The 13,323-nt window shown below is 36.3% G+C and overlaps 1 protein-coding gene across 1 annotated transcript in view; it reads left to right on the top strand.

Annotated features, from left to right (window-relative positions):
* LOC118280394 (Krueppel-like factor 8) overlaps positions 1–13,323 on the top strand; it is a 65,287-nt gene that overhangs the window by 24,098 nt on the left and 27,866 nt on the right. Inside the window, exon 5 of the mRNA XM_035600392.2 lies at positions 1,583–1,667. Within this exon, the coding sequence (XP_035456285.2) occupies positions 1,583–1,667 (85 nt within the window). The remainder of the gene's footprint in view (positions 1–1,582; positions 1,668–13,323) is intronic.

Genomic DNA, 13,323 nt, shown 5'->3' on the forward strand with positions numbered 1-13,323 from the left:
AAATACATATACCGACACAAAATTTATAATATATACCAATGTGTGCGTAATGGTCAAACGTTTTTATGCACATTACTACGGAATACCCACACAGGGATATTGTGTAGCGATAGTTGTGCCGATGTGTTGGTGTATACTAGTTATCGTTGCAATTTGTACATAACAAATACGAGTATCTAAAGGTCGTAGTAGGTACTTTTATGTAGTTTTTGTATCCTTAGTTTGCTTTACGTTGAATGAAAATGAAAAGAGAGTCCGTTCGGCGCTCTGATGGATTAGTACGAGTTTGTTTAGCGTTTAACGAGATCGAAACGCGTTGAGCGCTCTGATTGGTTGGTTTATTCATCAGAGCGTCGAACGCACTCTTATTTTGTTTTCATTCAACGTAATGCTAACTCGTACTAGGGTTACTACTTTAATGTTCGAAAAAAATGTTGGTTTATGTCGTCGTTTACAAAGAGTTACTCATCATCAGCATCTTCATATTTGCCAGAGGTTGTTCACTGCTGAACGTAGGTCCCAATTAATGGAACAGTCAATAGGAAATGAAATGATAGTTAAAAAAAAATTAGAAATAAAACGTAACACTGCCTTGCTAATACTGATGAATTGCGTACCTCAGAGAATTCCAATAAAACTCTCAAATAGTGAATTGATCGAAACATTAATTGACAATTAACGAAATATTATTATGTTCAACACGTCCCGCCAATATTGAAACCACGCCCACTTTGCAACATAGCAAGCGCAAGCGACGCGACGGTGGCGACCGCACACGAAGATGCACGATCGATGCCGAACTGTTATTTTATGTAGTGTTACTTTGTAGAACTTTAATGTTTTAGTGTAAAGGAATTGTATTTACTTTGTATGTATTTTGAACTTGATTTCCTCGTTGGTCGAGACGTCGCCATTGCGACTGCCGATGCCTGCCTGCGAGGTTTGATTCCGGCAACAAAAGTATGTCAGCAGTAGCACGGAGTCTAGAATTGTGTCTGGAATATGGCAATAGGGTCATCCGCTATTACATGCGACTTATAACACAATTGGGTGAAAAGTGGAAGTATATTGTACAATGGCATTACATGCCGTAACGTATTGACCTTAAAGTTATTATTAACGTATACGTTACACTGCGGCGCTGATCGCTTACCATCAGGTGACTCGTTTGCCACCTTTTTCATTAAAAAAAACGTGCACCTCTGCCTACCCCTTCGAGGATATTAGGCGTGACGTTGTATAACGTCTTCTGTATAGAAGAGGTAGCCAGTACCCTTAGTACGAGTTTGTTTTACGTTTAAAGTGATCGGAACGAGAGCGCGTTCGGCGCTTTGATTGGTTGGTTCATTCGCGCCGGTCAATCAAAGCGCTGAACGCTACGTTTCGTTTTCGTTCAACGCAAAACAAACTCATACTAAAGGTACTGAAGGTTGTTTTTTGAGGTGGTGAAATCATCCAATGCCCAAGATTCCAAGACAAGGCCGTCAAACTCTTACTAACCACCACCAAACATTCCGTTACTACTCCTACTTCGAGTCAGAGCCCTGCTAACAGATCTAAACACTGTACCCCTTTGTTCCAGGCTTGTGGGCCTCCGATCCAGTTGGAGCCAGTAGACCTAAGTCTAAAGAGACCACCGACCCCCAGAAGACGGGCTCGAGCTATCGGTGAGTACCTGTTTTCGTAAAAAGAAAGAAAGAAAAATCATTTATTCAGCACCGGGCACGATGCACTATAAACAAAACACAAAATAAGAAAAAAAAAGGAAAATTTAAAACAATAACAGTATATTTTTCTCATCAGGTTGGGTAATGCTGAAAAAAAAAACTGTTTTTCTGGAGTCTAGAGGATTATTATTTTATGTTATACCTTTGTTTATAGTATACTATGGTAAGACATTTTACATGTTAAACAGTTCGACGAGATTAGCTAAAAGATAGTTGTTATAAAGCTATCTGTTATTATAAAAATACGTTCTTCAAACTTTTACTAGTAAGATATAAAACGAACTTTTTAATGGTATAAGTCGGTAAACGAGCAGACGAATCACCTGATGGCAAGCAATCGCTGCCGTCCATGGACACTTAAAAAACCAGAGGCGTTACAAGGGAAGATTGGGTAATTGGGCCTCCAGTAACTTCACTCACACAACGCAAGCGTTATTTCACGTCGTTTTCCTATGAGGTCGTGGTATCACTCCGGTCGAGCCAAGCGAAGCATGGCTCTCCCCGACTCAGTAAGATACAGTTAATTGCTGTTACATTTAATGGGTCTGCCATTTAAAGCTGGTATATTTAGTATTTTATATTTAATTGTTCTGTACCCTTCCCTTTTAGTTGTGAGCTGGTTAATGAGTCGTTAAAGTTTGCGAGGTCAGCAGGACGATACGGATATGTACCGGATCTTATTTTAATACTATTTTGTTTAGTTGTTATTTATATATTTGTATATGTATACGCATTTTAAGGTATCGTAATGGCCCAAAGGTTTAAGACGCCCGTTTCTCATGCATGAGGGTGCTCTCTTGTATTGGTGTCTCGGGTTCGATTCCCGGGTCGGGCAAAGTATAACTGGGCCTGATTAGCTTTTTTCGAAACCCACTAGTAGCACGGAATTTGAAATTGTGCCCGGTGTATGGCAATAGACTCACCCCCTAGTACACGCGGCAACTGTAACTAGTATACACCAACACATCGACACAACTATCGCTACACAATATCCCTGTGTGGGTATTCCGTAGTAATGTGCATAAAAACGTTTGACCATTACGCACACATTGGTATATATTATAAATTTTGTGTCGGTATATGTATTTTTATAATTTAATAGATGGGTAAGGTTAAAAATATTTACAATTGATGATATGGTTCAACATTTTCACTGAACTAGACGTAGTGCTCGTAGACGAGTGGTTTAACGAGCTTGCTCTAATCGTCTCCCTCTACGCCGATGTGGGTTCGAAACCAGCAAAACATATTTTTTACATGTATTTTATTTCGTTGTTTGTCTTTTTAAGTTTATTTTTGTTTTCTGTATAATAAAATCAGACTATAAAAGAAGCATTTAAGTCGGTAAATAAAACGATATCTATTTTATTACATATAATTTATTTTTATAGAAATAAAGTATAAATATTGGATATAAATCAAATAAAAAATGTTATTAATTGTTTTCATAGACAATTTTTTATTTATTAATGATTATTACAAAAAAATATATATTATTAAATAATAATTTTTATTATTAATTAAATAATAATAAATTAAATTTTAATATTGTTTATTACTTATTATTAAACAATAAGAAACATTATATATATATATATATATATTTTTTTTTAATATTAAAATTTAAAATTAAAAAAAGTATTAAAAAATAAAATTATTATAAAAATTTAATTAAAACATTTTTTTCCAAATTTCCGCTTCACAGTAAATATTGTTATTTCTTGAAATTAGCAAATTTTTGTTATTAGAATTCTCCATTTTGTGTTTTAATGCGGTTGCTATAAGATTCAATATTGAGTGGGCAATATGTTAGCAAAAATGTGACGATTAATACAAATAAGTTTTTAACATTATAACATTTCGAATCATACTCTAAGTTGGTTAAGGATGAGCGTAAATATAATGTTTCAAATTAGTTGAACAGCAGTTACATAAGTTATTAAAAATGAGAAGTGAAGTGAATCAACATGTTGAATAGAAAGAAATTATGTCAATTTCTAACCGCATAACAATAACATCACTTCACCGTATTTTCTAGACTGCATTTTAATATTATTTTAAAAATATAAACATTGTAGTTAATTTGGACAATATATAATTTGGCTGATGGCTCAGTAACTGATTCAGAAATCGATATAACTCAGCGTTAACGCAAAAAAAATTCAATACAAATAAATTTAAACTTTATGCTGCTAGCATGAAATTAATTATTTACATCATTAAATATAACCACATTATTAGCCCTATCAAAATTTATAAAACTTCTGTCAAAATTTTATCGCTGTTCCTGGTGCATATCGGGCAGTAATATCTTTTTGGGTGGCTTCCTGCACCTTAAACCAGAATGCAGGTGCCTCCTTATTGTTTGCGTGAAGACATCGAGTGCCGTTGCTGTAGTGCGCGTTGAAAAAGGAATCAGCCTTATGCCTGGCTATGATGTCGTAGTGCCGGGCTAACGAATTTGCCTTCGGCTTCGGCCCAGCTTGGCAATTTTCAATATCACCAGTCTCCGCATATCTGCGCACCCATAACTGCACGGACTTACACTATTAAACAAAAATATATTATTTAGAATACCACGAAAATCTATAAAGTTACTTATCAATAGGAATAAAATATAACTACAAGTAGCTTTAGTTGTAAACACAATAATTATACAATATTTTATAATCAACATATATATATATAGGTTTACACAGTAATAAAATGCTACTAAAATCCTTTAAGCTACAACAGGATTAATAATAAATTATTTATAAGGATATTTAAGAAAATATTATTATTAGTATCCTATTAATATAAATTAAAATAGATTAAGTTTTAAATTTATTAAACAATAATTATTTATTCTTAATAATAAATTCATCAATAATAATAAAAAAGTATTCATTATTCAAATATTAATATTCATTAATTTTTTAATGTTATTATTTTTTGTATTTTATAAAACAAAAAATAATAACATTATTTTATTATATTTAAAAATATAATTTTAGAGAACTTTAAATAAAATTATTAATTCAATCAATTACCCAGAATATCAACATAATAATTATCTTATTTACTCACCGATATCGTTAAGCGCCTTTCTATTTCACTAAAGAAAAGATCTATCTAAAACAAAAGATCTAACTTTTGTTCGTGCAAAATAATTACTTCTGCCTTTTTCAAATTTGTGAAGTGTTGAGACATGTTGAGCTTTACACACGAATTATGTAGCAATAAACTATGAAAATGAAATGCTCATAAATTGACAACTAAGAATATAATTTTATTTTGTAAGTTGGGTGATCTGGAAAACATTTAAAGAATTGACGGTAGTTACTTTATAAACGGGCTAAATAAAATGACCCGAGAGTTGCGTGGTCGCCACAAACATTACAAATTTAATACTCAAGTATCGAATCATTAGAAATTTAGAATTAGATGTTGTTTAAAAATATTTGATAAACACTACAAAAAGAACTAGTTATTGCTGGGTTCGATCCTGCGACACCTTGCCTGATAACTCAAAGCGTTAACCATTACGCCAAACGTGCAATTAATAAATGTTACGAAATATTGTAATGGATTCAATAACATAAATATACGACGAGAAGATTCCTTTAGATATATTTGTATGGGTATAATTTGTGTAGCTCGATCTTTCGTTGTTCGATTTATTAAATGTTTGTTAAGTATTATTTTTATCTCTACCCTTGTTTTTATTCATAAAATATTTACGAAATTCTTACATATACCGACACAATAATTTATAGTATATACCAATGTGTGCGTAATGAACAAACGTTTTTATGCACATTACTACGGAATACCCACACAGGGATATTGTGTAGCGATAGTTGTGTCGATGTGTTGGTGTATACTAGTTATCGTTGCAATTTGTACATGGGAGTTACAACACAAATGGTGAAAAATGGTTGAACATTGTACAGTGGTATTACGTGCTGTAATGTGCATGTGCATCTCTGCTTACCACGGAGATAAAAGGTATGACGTTGCATAGTTTCAATTTGTGTGTTGTCTGCCAGGTACCTACTAAGTCATGTACAATGGTGATCACATGCGCCTGACCACCACTAAGTTAATGTTTGCTTGCAAACTCTCTAGCCCCGCCTCATAATTTTAAATTGACGAAAGAAGCGGGCCAGGCCGCCAAACGTAGCCGAATAACATCAAATGCACCACCAAGGGACTACGCATGTTGCGTCACTAAGCTGCGACGATATTGTTTTTCTATTAAATGAGACATTTATGTGGCATAGCTTAATGTTTTTCCTGGGCTCAAGCAATACAATTTTAAAATGATCAGGCGGATCTGCCCTCTACTGTACCTCTATTTATATGTCTATTGCAAGCTAGTTTAGTATTTAACCTCTCGATTCCTCACGTACTTGAACTCGATAAATATAATAGTTGTAGGTCGTGCTACTGAATAATTCATAAAAGCGGAAATGTCGCCTCAACGCTTGTAAATAGGGCTCAAATTCGTATGCTCTTGTTTAGATTGGACACGGATGCGTTCCCGGATCTCTGTGTTGTTGTGGGTGTCAATGCTACTGCTGTTTTTGATGTTTTTGGTTTGGCTAAGACACTTTTTAAAACGTTGCCCTACACTATGATTTTTTCCTGTATCGTGGGTGCTTTTACAAGCATACAAGTTCACAGACCTAAAGCAATAATTTGTAGATCACACAAAGAGCTGATCTGTACTTGAATCGAACCTGATACATGTTGCACGGTAGTTAGTTGCCTAACCACCGCGCCAACGGTGTAGTCTATTAATCGAGGAAGTTTATCTTACTAATATTAGATATACGACTGCTTGTGTGTATGTTTGTTACTCAATCACGTTAAAACTGCTGTAGGCATCGATCGGAACGAAATTTAGAACAGGAGTAGATTATGGTCTGGAATCTATACATATAATAAATCTGCAGAAGGGTCAATTCTGTACATTGAAAATATTGAAAAAATAAACAGCAGGGGTGTTACTGGATCGATACCAAACCCAAATTTGTGATAAAAAAAAAATTTTTGTCTGTCTGTCTGTATGTCTGTATGTTCAGGCATCACGTGAATACTAACGGTTCGATTTCGATGAAACTTGGTATAATTTATACCTTACTATCCTGGGCATAAAATAGGATACTTTTTATCCTTGAAAAATACGTAGAAAAATATCTTTATTTTTCAGTTTTATTCTACAGAACGCGAGCTCAACAGCAGTAGCTCAAAAGAGGGATCTCCTTAATTATTATGGGCCTCGCCGTATTTGGGTCCAATAGATATTTATAAGATGTCATTGTCAGAGTTACTCAAAATGGAGAAATTTCCACGCGAGACCGACATCCGCGCGGACGGAGTCGCGGGCGGAAGCTAGTAAGACATAAGTTACTTTTTATCCCACGGGGTTACGAGCGAAGCCGCTGGCAGAAGCTAGTAGGTTGTAAAACATCACAATAGAAACCAAAACACAGCTAGCTAGTATAAGACTGTGGCGACACTCTGACAAGTGACAGATGACAGAAGTCGCACATAGACTATCGACGAGCAAATCAACGGATGACGTCATAAATATCCTGCATCGCACATATGAAGTTTACATGCGAAATAACACTGATAGAAAATCCCAACAAACAACAGTTGGGCAGAAAGCCCGCCAGGCTGATCACCTCGCCTGGTCGGAGGATCCTCCTTTTCTTAGGGAACTTTACTCTCTGTTCCCTAAAAGACAATTGAGTGCACATCAGTGTTGGACAACATGTAGTGTATTCGATTCCCGCACGGAACAACTCTTTGTGTGATCCACAAACTGTTGCTTGGGGTCCGAGTGTAATGTGCATGTGGACTTGTATGTTTGTAAATGCACCCACGATACAGGAGAAAATCCTAGTATGAGGCAAAGATTTTGTAAGAAAAAAAAATTAACGAATATTAGCGCGAACGTAACACGAAATTACTTGATTAATACTATAATACCAGTACCAAACTATAAAGTTTCCTATAGATAATAATGAATTATAATATTATACCAGTACCAAACTAACTATATATTATTCTACAATAATGATCCGTCTGCCAAATCACTTTCAAATGTATGTTTAATTACAAATTACAAATTTTATGTTGATTACATTCGTTACAAATGCAAATAGACTCGTCTATCAGAACGAATCTGTGTGAATGTAAGCCCTCTTACTTACAAAATACTTGAATTTAATGTTATGTTTGTTATTTTCCTTTCACGGGATTACAGGGTCCTTCGGAAGGCGTACGAGGAACCAAAGCCACCTCAGAGGCCCATTGAACAATTTTAATCTACATGTATTATATTTTTGAAAAGCGTTGCTTCACACTAGGATATTTTCCTGTGTCGTGGGTGCGTTTACAAACATACAAGTTCACATGCATATGATCCAGACCCGAAACAACAATTGTAGATCATACAAAGAGTTACTCCGTGCGGGATGCGTACTATGGATACGTGCTATAGATGTGTGCTATCCACAAGTGCTATCGATACACCTTATACTCGAGCTGCACATCTTCCTCGCATAACATAGCTTAATATCAGTGGAAACAGCCACATAATTTCACAACTTAGCTCTTACATCTTCGTACCATAGCTACATAGCACATATCTGGTGGCGAAGCATCTTAAAAGCGTATACTAATATCCGATTGATCTGTCATTCAATGACTGTAGCCCAAGTAAATCAAATAAAGCACGCTAAATAAAACCGTTTAAAATACCTCAACCAACGCGTTAATAGAATATAGAGTTAGATTACAAAATAGCACATAAGATCAAGCCCTAAAAACATAAGATTGTCAGCTACAGCCCGCAAGGGAACAGGTTCGGTTCCCTTTCACTATCTCCTCTTAATTACGACTACCTTGTTCACTTAGGGAAAGGATTACACAACCGACCAACATGAGGTTTATGCTAATACTTTGGTTTACTTTCAAATTGTTAAATACTACAGTAAATTTAATGGAATTTTACTCCCTTACCGGTCGATCTGATATTTGGTACACACTTGTAAACTTTGGTCGAGTGGTCGCAAGTGCGACTGCCGAACAAAGGGTCTCGGGCTCGATTCCCGGGTGGGGTAAAGTATTACTGGGTTTTTTTCGGGTTTTCGAAGGAGTTTTTCTGGAGTTTGGTCTAGTATATGGCAATAGGCTCACCCCCTGTTACATGGGACTTATACTTTACACAAGTGGTGAAATGTGTGTGTACATTGTATAGCGGCATTAACCGTTATGTGCACCTCTGCCTACCTCTTCGGGAATAAAAAGCGTGACGTTGCGAGACTTTTAATTTTGATGACCATATAATATCATCATCAGCCTATAAGTGGCCACTGACCAAAGGCGTCTTCTCACATGGAGAAGGTTTGAGCATTAATCACCACGTTTGCTCAATGCGGGTTGGAGATTTCAAACTTATAATTAAAATTATATACCCAGGTTTCCTCACGATGTTTCCCGTCGCCGTTTATCAGTGGTGTATAAATAATCTTACAAAGTACGTAAAACTCGGAAAAAGTCTATACAATATGCTCTTGCTAAATAACCTTATAAAATACATATGACTCGGTAAAAGTTACATTGGTACTTGCTATAAGTAGGTTTTGAACCGGCATCACCCGACATTATCATTTATGTGAAGAGGGTGTCTTAAAACTCCGGACTACAACGAAAGTTGCCATTTTTCAGTTATCCATCGAAAATAACATCTATCCTATGTTCTGTACCCTATATGAGTTAACTATACGTCAAACGAAAACGAAACAAGAGTGCGTTCGGCGCTTTGATTGGTCCGCGCGAGTCACCCAATCAGAACGCCGAACGCGCTCTCGTTTCGATCTCCTTAAACGTAAAACTAACTCATACTAAACCTTCTATTTTGACATGAATTAAATTAAACAAATAAACAGACAACTGAACACACATTTTCAAATAATAAATATTAGTATTGAAGTATTGAAAGCACAAAAAATATATCTACTAGTTACCGCAAAGTCATCACTTAGTATTCGTTTCAACGACGTTGGGAATTTACGTATTTTTTGTTCACAAATACACATCAAATCAACAGCTCATGATATCCATTTACTTGTATCCACGAGGATATCCATTACTTGGACTGAGAGATCAGCGTTCTATGCGGTGGTCTGACCAAATATCCAAAGAGCTGGAGATAGGCGAGAAGGAGTGTCAAAATCTTTTAGCCAAAGAGCTGGAGAAAACTCATCTAATGCCTTCTCTTGCCTTGGGCGAGGCGAGAAGGAGTGTCAAAATCTTACTGAAATATCCAAAGAGCTGGAGATACCTTTTTTACGGGGAAAACTCATCTAATGCCTTCTCTTGCCTTGGGCGAGGCGAGAAGGAGTGTCAAAATCTTACTGAAATAGCCAATGAGCTGGAGATACCTTTTTCATCGGGGGAAACTCATCTAATGCCTTCTCTTGCCTTGGGCGAGGCGAGAAGGAGTGTCAGACTCTTACTGACTAAAAACCATTCTATTCCTACTCCTGCCTTTTGAGCCGGGGTCCCGGTAAACGCTAGGTAGTCTGCAGCTCCGGAGCTGGAGATACCCTATGTTTGTTGCAAGTTGCAATGCATCAAGCAATAGAACGTGATAAGTCGCGATATCTAGTGAACAAAATCAGAGGGAGTCACGATCTTCAGCAGTGAGGGAAACGTATAAGAATAGTGTATGCTTGAGATTCTACTCTTCATGAAGGGTTTACAATAATCATCAGGCTAGACAGTCAGGCTGGAGCTAGCAACTTAAGAGGTTTAGGTTTGTCAAAGTGCAGTGCTGCCCGATCGTGAACTAGTCGTACTAAAGTGTAGTCCATTATTCGGGTCTTACGACTATTATACTCGTGAATGCGAATATTTATGAATTTGTCTGTATGTATGTTTTATTTTTTTATGAAATAAGCCGGTAACCGAGCAGACGTATTACCTGATGGTAAGCAGTCGCCGCCGCCCATGGACACTGAAACACCAGAAGCGTTACAAGTGCGTTGCCGGCGTTTTGGGAGTTAGAATTTAAGGGTTGTTGTTCGGGAATCGGGGATTGGGAAGATTGGGATGGAATTGGGCCTCCGGTAACCTCACTCACACAACGAAACACAACGCAAGCGTTGTTTCACGTCGGTTTTCTGTGAGGCCGTGGTATCACTCCGGTCGAGCCGGCCCATTCGTGCCGAAGCATGGCTCTCCCACACTTAATCACACATGTTACTTAATCACGTCATAACAACTGAAGGTATCGGTATGAAATTTGAAACAGCGGTATATTATGGTATAGAATAACTCATGGGCTACTTTTTATCCCACGGAAACACGGCCGTAACAGGCGGCAGAAGCTAGTTCCATATAAATAGTTTTAACCATTTACTTTTATATAAAAAATGTTAAATTTAATATTATGGTAGTTACGACCGCCCTTGTGCACGTAGGTAGGTACGGTGTACACATAATAATTATCTTAATACTTATTTAATTATACAAAAGGTCAGTTCGTTCATAAAATTAATTGTTCGTCTGAAAGGTACTCTGTTTCATAACAGAACATCATCATCATCATATTTTTTTAAACTATAAACAACCTAGGTATACCTTTTTTGGGGGTGAAAATCATCTAATGACTTCTACAGTCCTGGGGCCTTAGTCTGCTATTACAATTGTGTCAGAATGGTCGATCACTGAGCAGTGCGAGAGGGACGCGAGAGTGTGTTAGACTCTTACTGACTAAACACCGCGCCTTCCTACTCCTGTTTCGAACCGGAGCCCCGGCAACTCGTTAAATCCTCCGCAGCTCCGGATTGGGGATCAGTAAAATTCAACGGTATGCCTAAAAGTTCATACTATTATGATTGTTGCTTGCTGTTCCAAAATACCTGTTAGGTATGTATTTAATACTGAAGAAACACAACAGTACCTTATAGTAGTCTGTGCTTATAGTTTCATACCAGAGGCAACTAGTTTTTATTGTTTTTTATCTTCACTCACACAACGCAAGCGTTGTTTCACGACGGTTTTCTGTGAGGCCGTGGTATCACTCCGGTTGAGCCGGCCCATTGGTGCCTAAGTATGGCTCTCTCACACTTCAATCCGTCCGGTGAACCGTTCGCTTTACCTTGATTCCATAAAAAAACGACTTTGAGAAATAAAATTGTTATATTTGACAGAAAAGAAAATATCTATCTATATTAAGCCTCATCCTTTTACTTCAAAGCTCACTCCTAATCTTAAAGTGTATCTCACATAGAGACTGCACACGTAAGATGTGCATGCGCATAAATAAATGTGTTTGTATAATGTTTAATGGCGCACCGAAGTCGCACACGCAGTCCATCTGCCGCGCCCATCATGTTACCGATCTTTGAATTGCGAATAGTGATGGGGCAGTGATTTTCACGTTATCGATAGTTTTTTTTATCGATATTTTGATTTGTTTTTAGAGAGGTGTGGATGTGAGATGTGTTGTTTGTTTCGTGGATAGGGTATTAAAGAATTTTTCGATAAAAAAGAACGTTTTTTTTTTTTTATTTGTATAACATCAGCTGAAACTTTTTTTATTACATTATGTTGTTATAGTCACCTAACAAAATCGATTAGCGTGGGTAGCGCTTTTAAAAGTGCACAAAATCTAAGTTAGGTACTTACTATATTAATTGTTGAATTACTATTTTTTTACTTTTATACAAATTATGTTTAGAGTTTGATTCTCATTGAGGGCTATTTTTGCTCACATTATGATGCTAGCATGGACTTTTGGTACTATAGTGAAATAGCTAGTGTTGGACGTTCAATATTTGACAGCTGCAGTGGTTAGACAAACAGACCAATAGCTAGATTTGCGCCATCTGAAAAAACTACAGCCCCCATTAAAATGAAAACACCTAATAACTAGATTGCTCCTCTGCTTAATTATTCTAGGAACAATAAAAATTACATTTAATTTCCTAGCAATAGCGTGTTTAATCAAAAACAGAAACAATCAGCTTCTACAAACTCATTCAGAATCTGTCAGTTTTGTAATGATCTGGATTTTCTGCCGCCAAAAGAAAGCCATATTTGAATGGAGTTTTCTCAAAACAGATTAGTAATAGAAAAAAAATCATTCGTGTTTCAGGTTGAGCAGTGTAAGATTATTTTATAAATCAGTAATTTAGTATTTCAACGTACAAGTAATTAAGGTCGAGTATTCCATGAAACAAACACAAATAAAAGTCAGAGTGACCTAATCAGTAATCCATTACTGACTTCGCGTGTTTATCAATGGGAGTTGTTAAAAGAAAAATGGTGTATTGGCAATTATAATTTGCCATTTGCAATGTTTCTCCTGAATGGTATTTAGGAGAAACAATGCAAATGGCAAGGTTTACGGCTATATTGGGTATATTGATTAGGATTAATTTGTAAAAAGTTTAATGGTTTTAAATATATCGGGTGACTGGTTACTCCGATATTGTGATAAAAATAAAACTAATGAGTATACAAAAAACGTTTCTTTGGGAAAGTTGTTTGTAATCATGTGTACAATCACTTGTTTAAATATCGTTTACTA

This window comes from Spodoptera frugiperda, chromosome 21 (assembly GCF_023101765.2).
Source record: "Spodoptera frugiperda isolate SF20-4 chromosome 21, AGI-APGP_CSIRO_Sfru_2.0, whole genome shotgun sequence".
In the NCBI taxonomy this organism is placed as follows: domain Eukaryota; kingdom Metazoa; phylum Arthropoda; class Insecta; order Lepidoptera; family Noctuidae; genus Spodoptera; species Spodoptera frugiperda.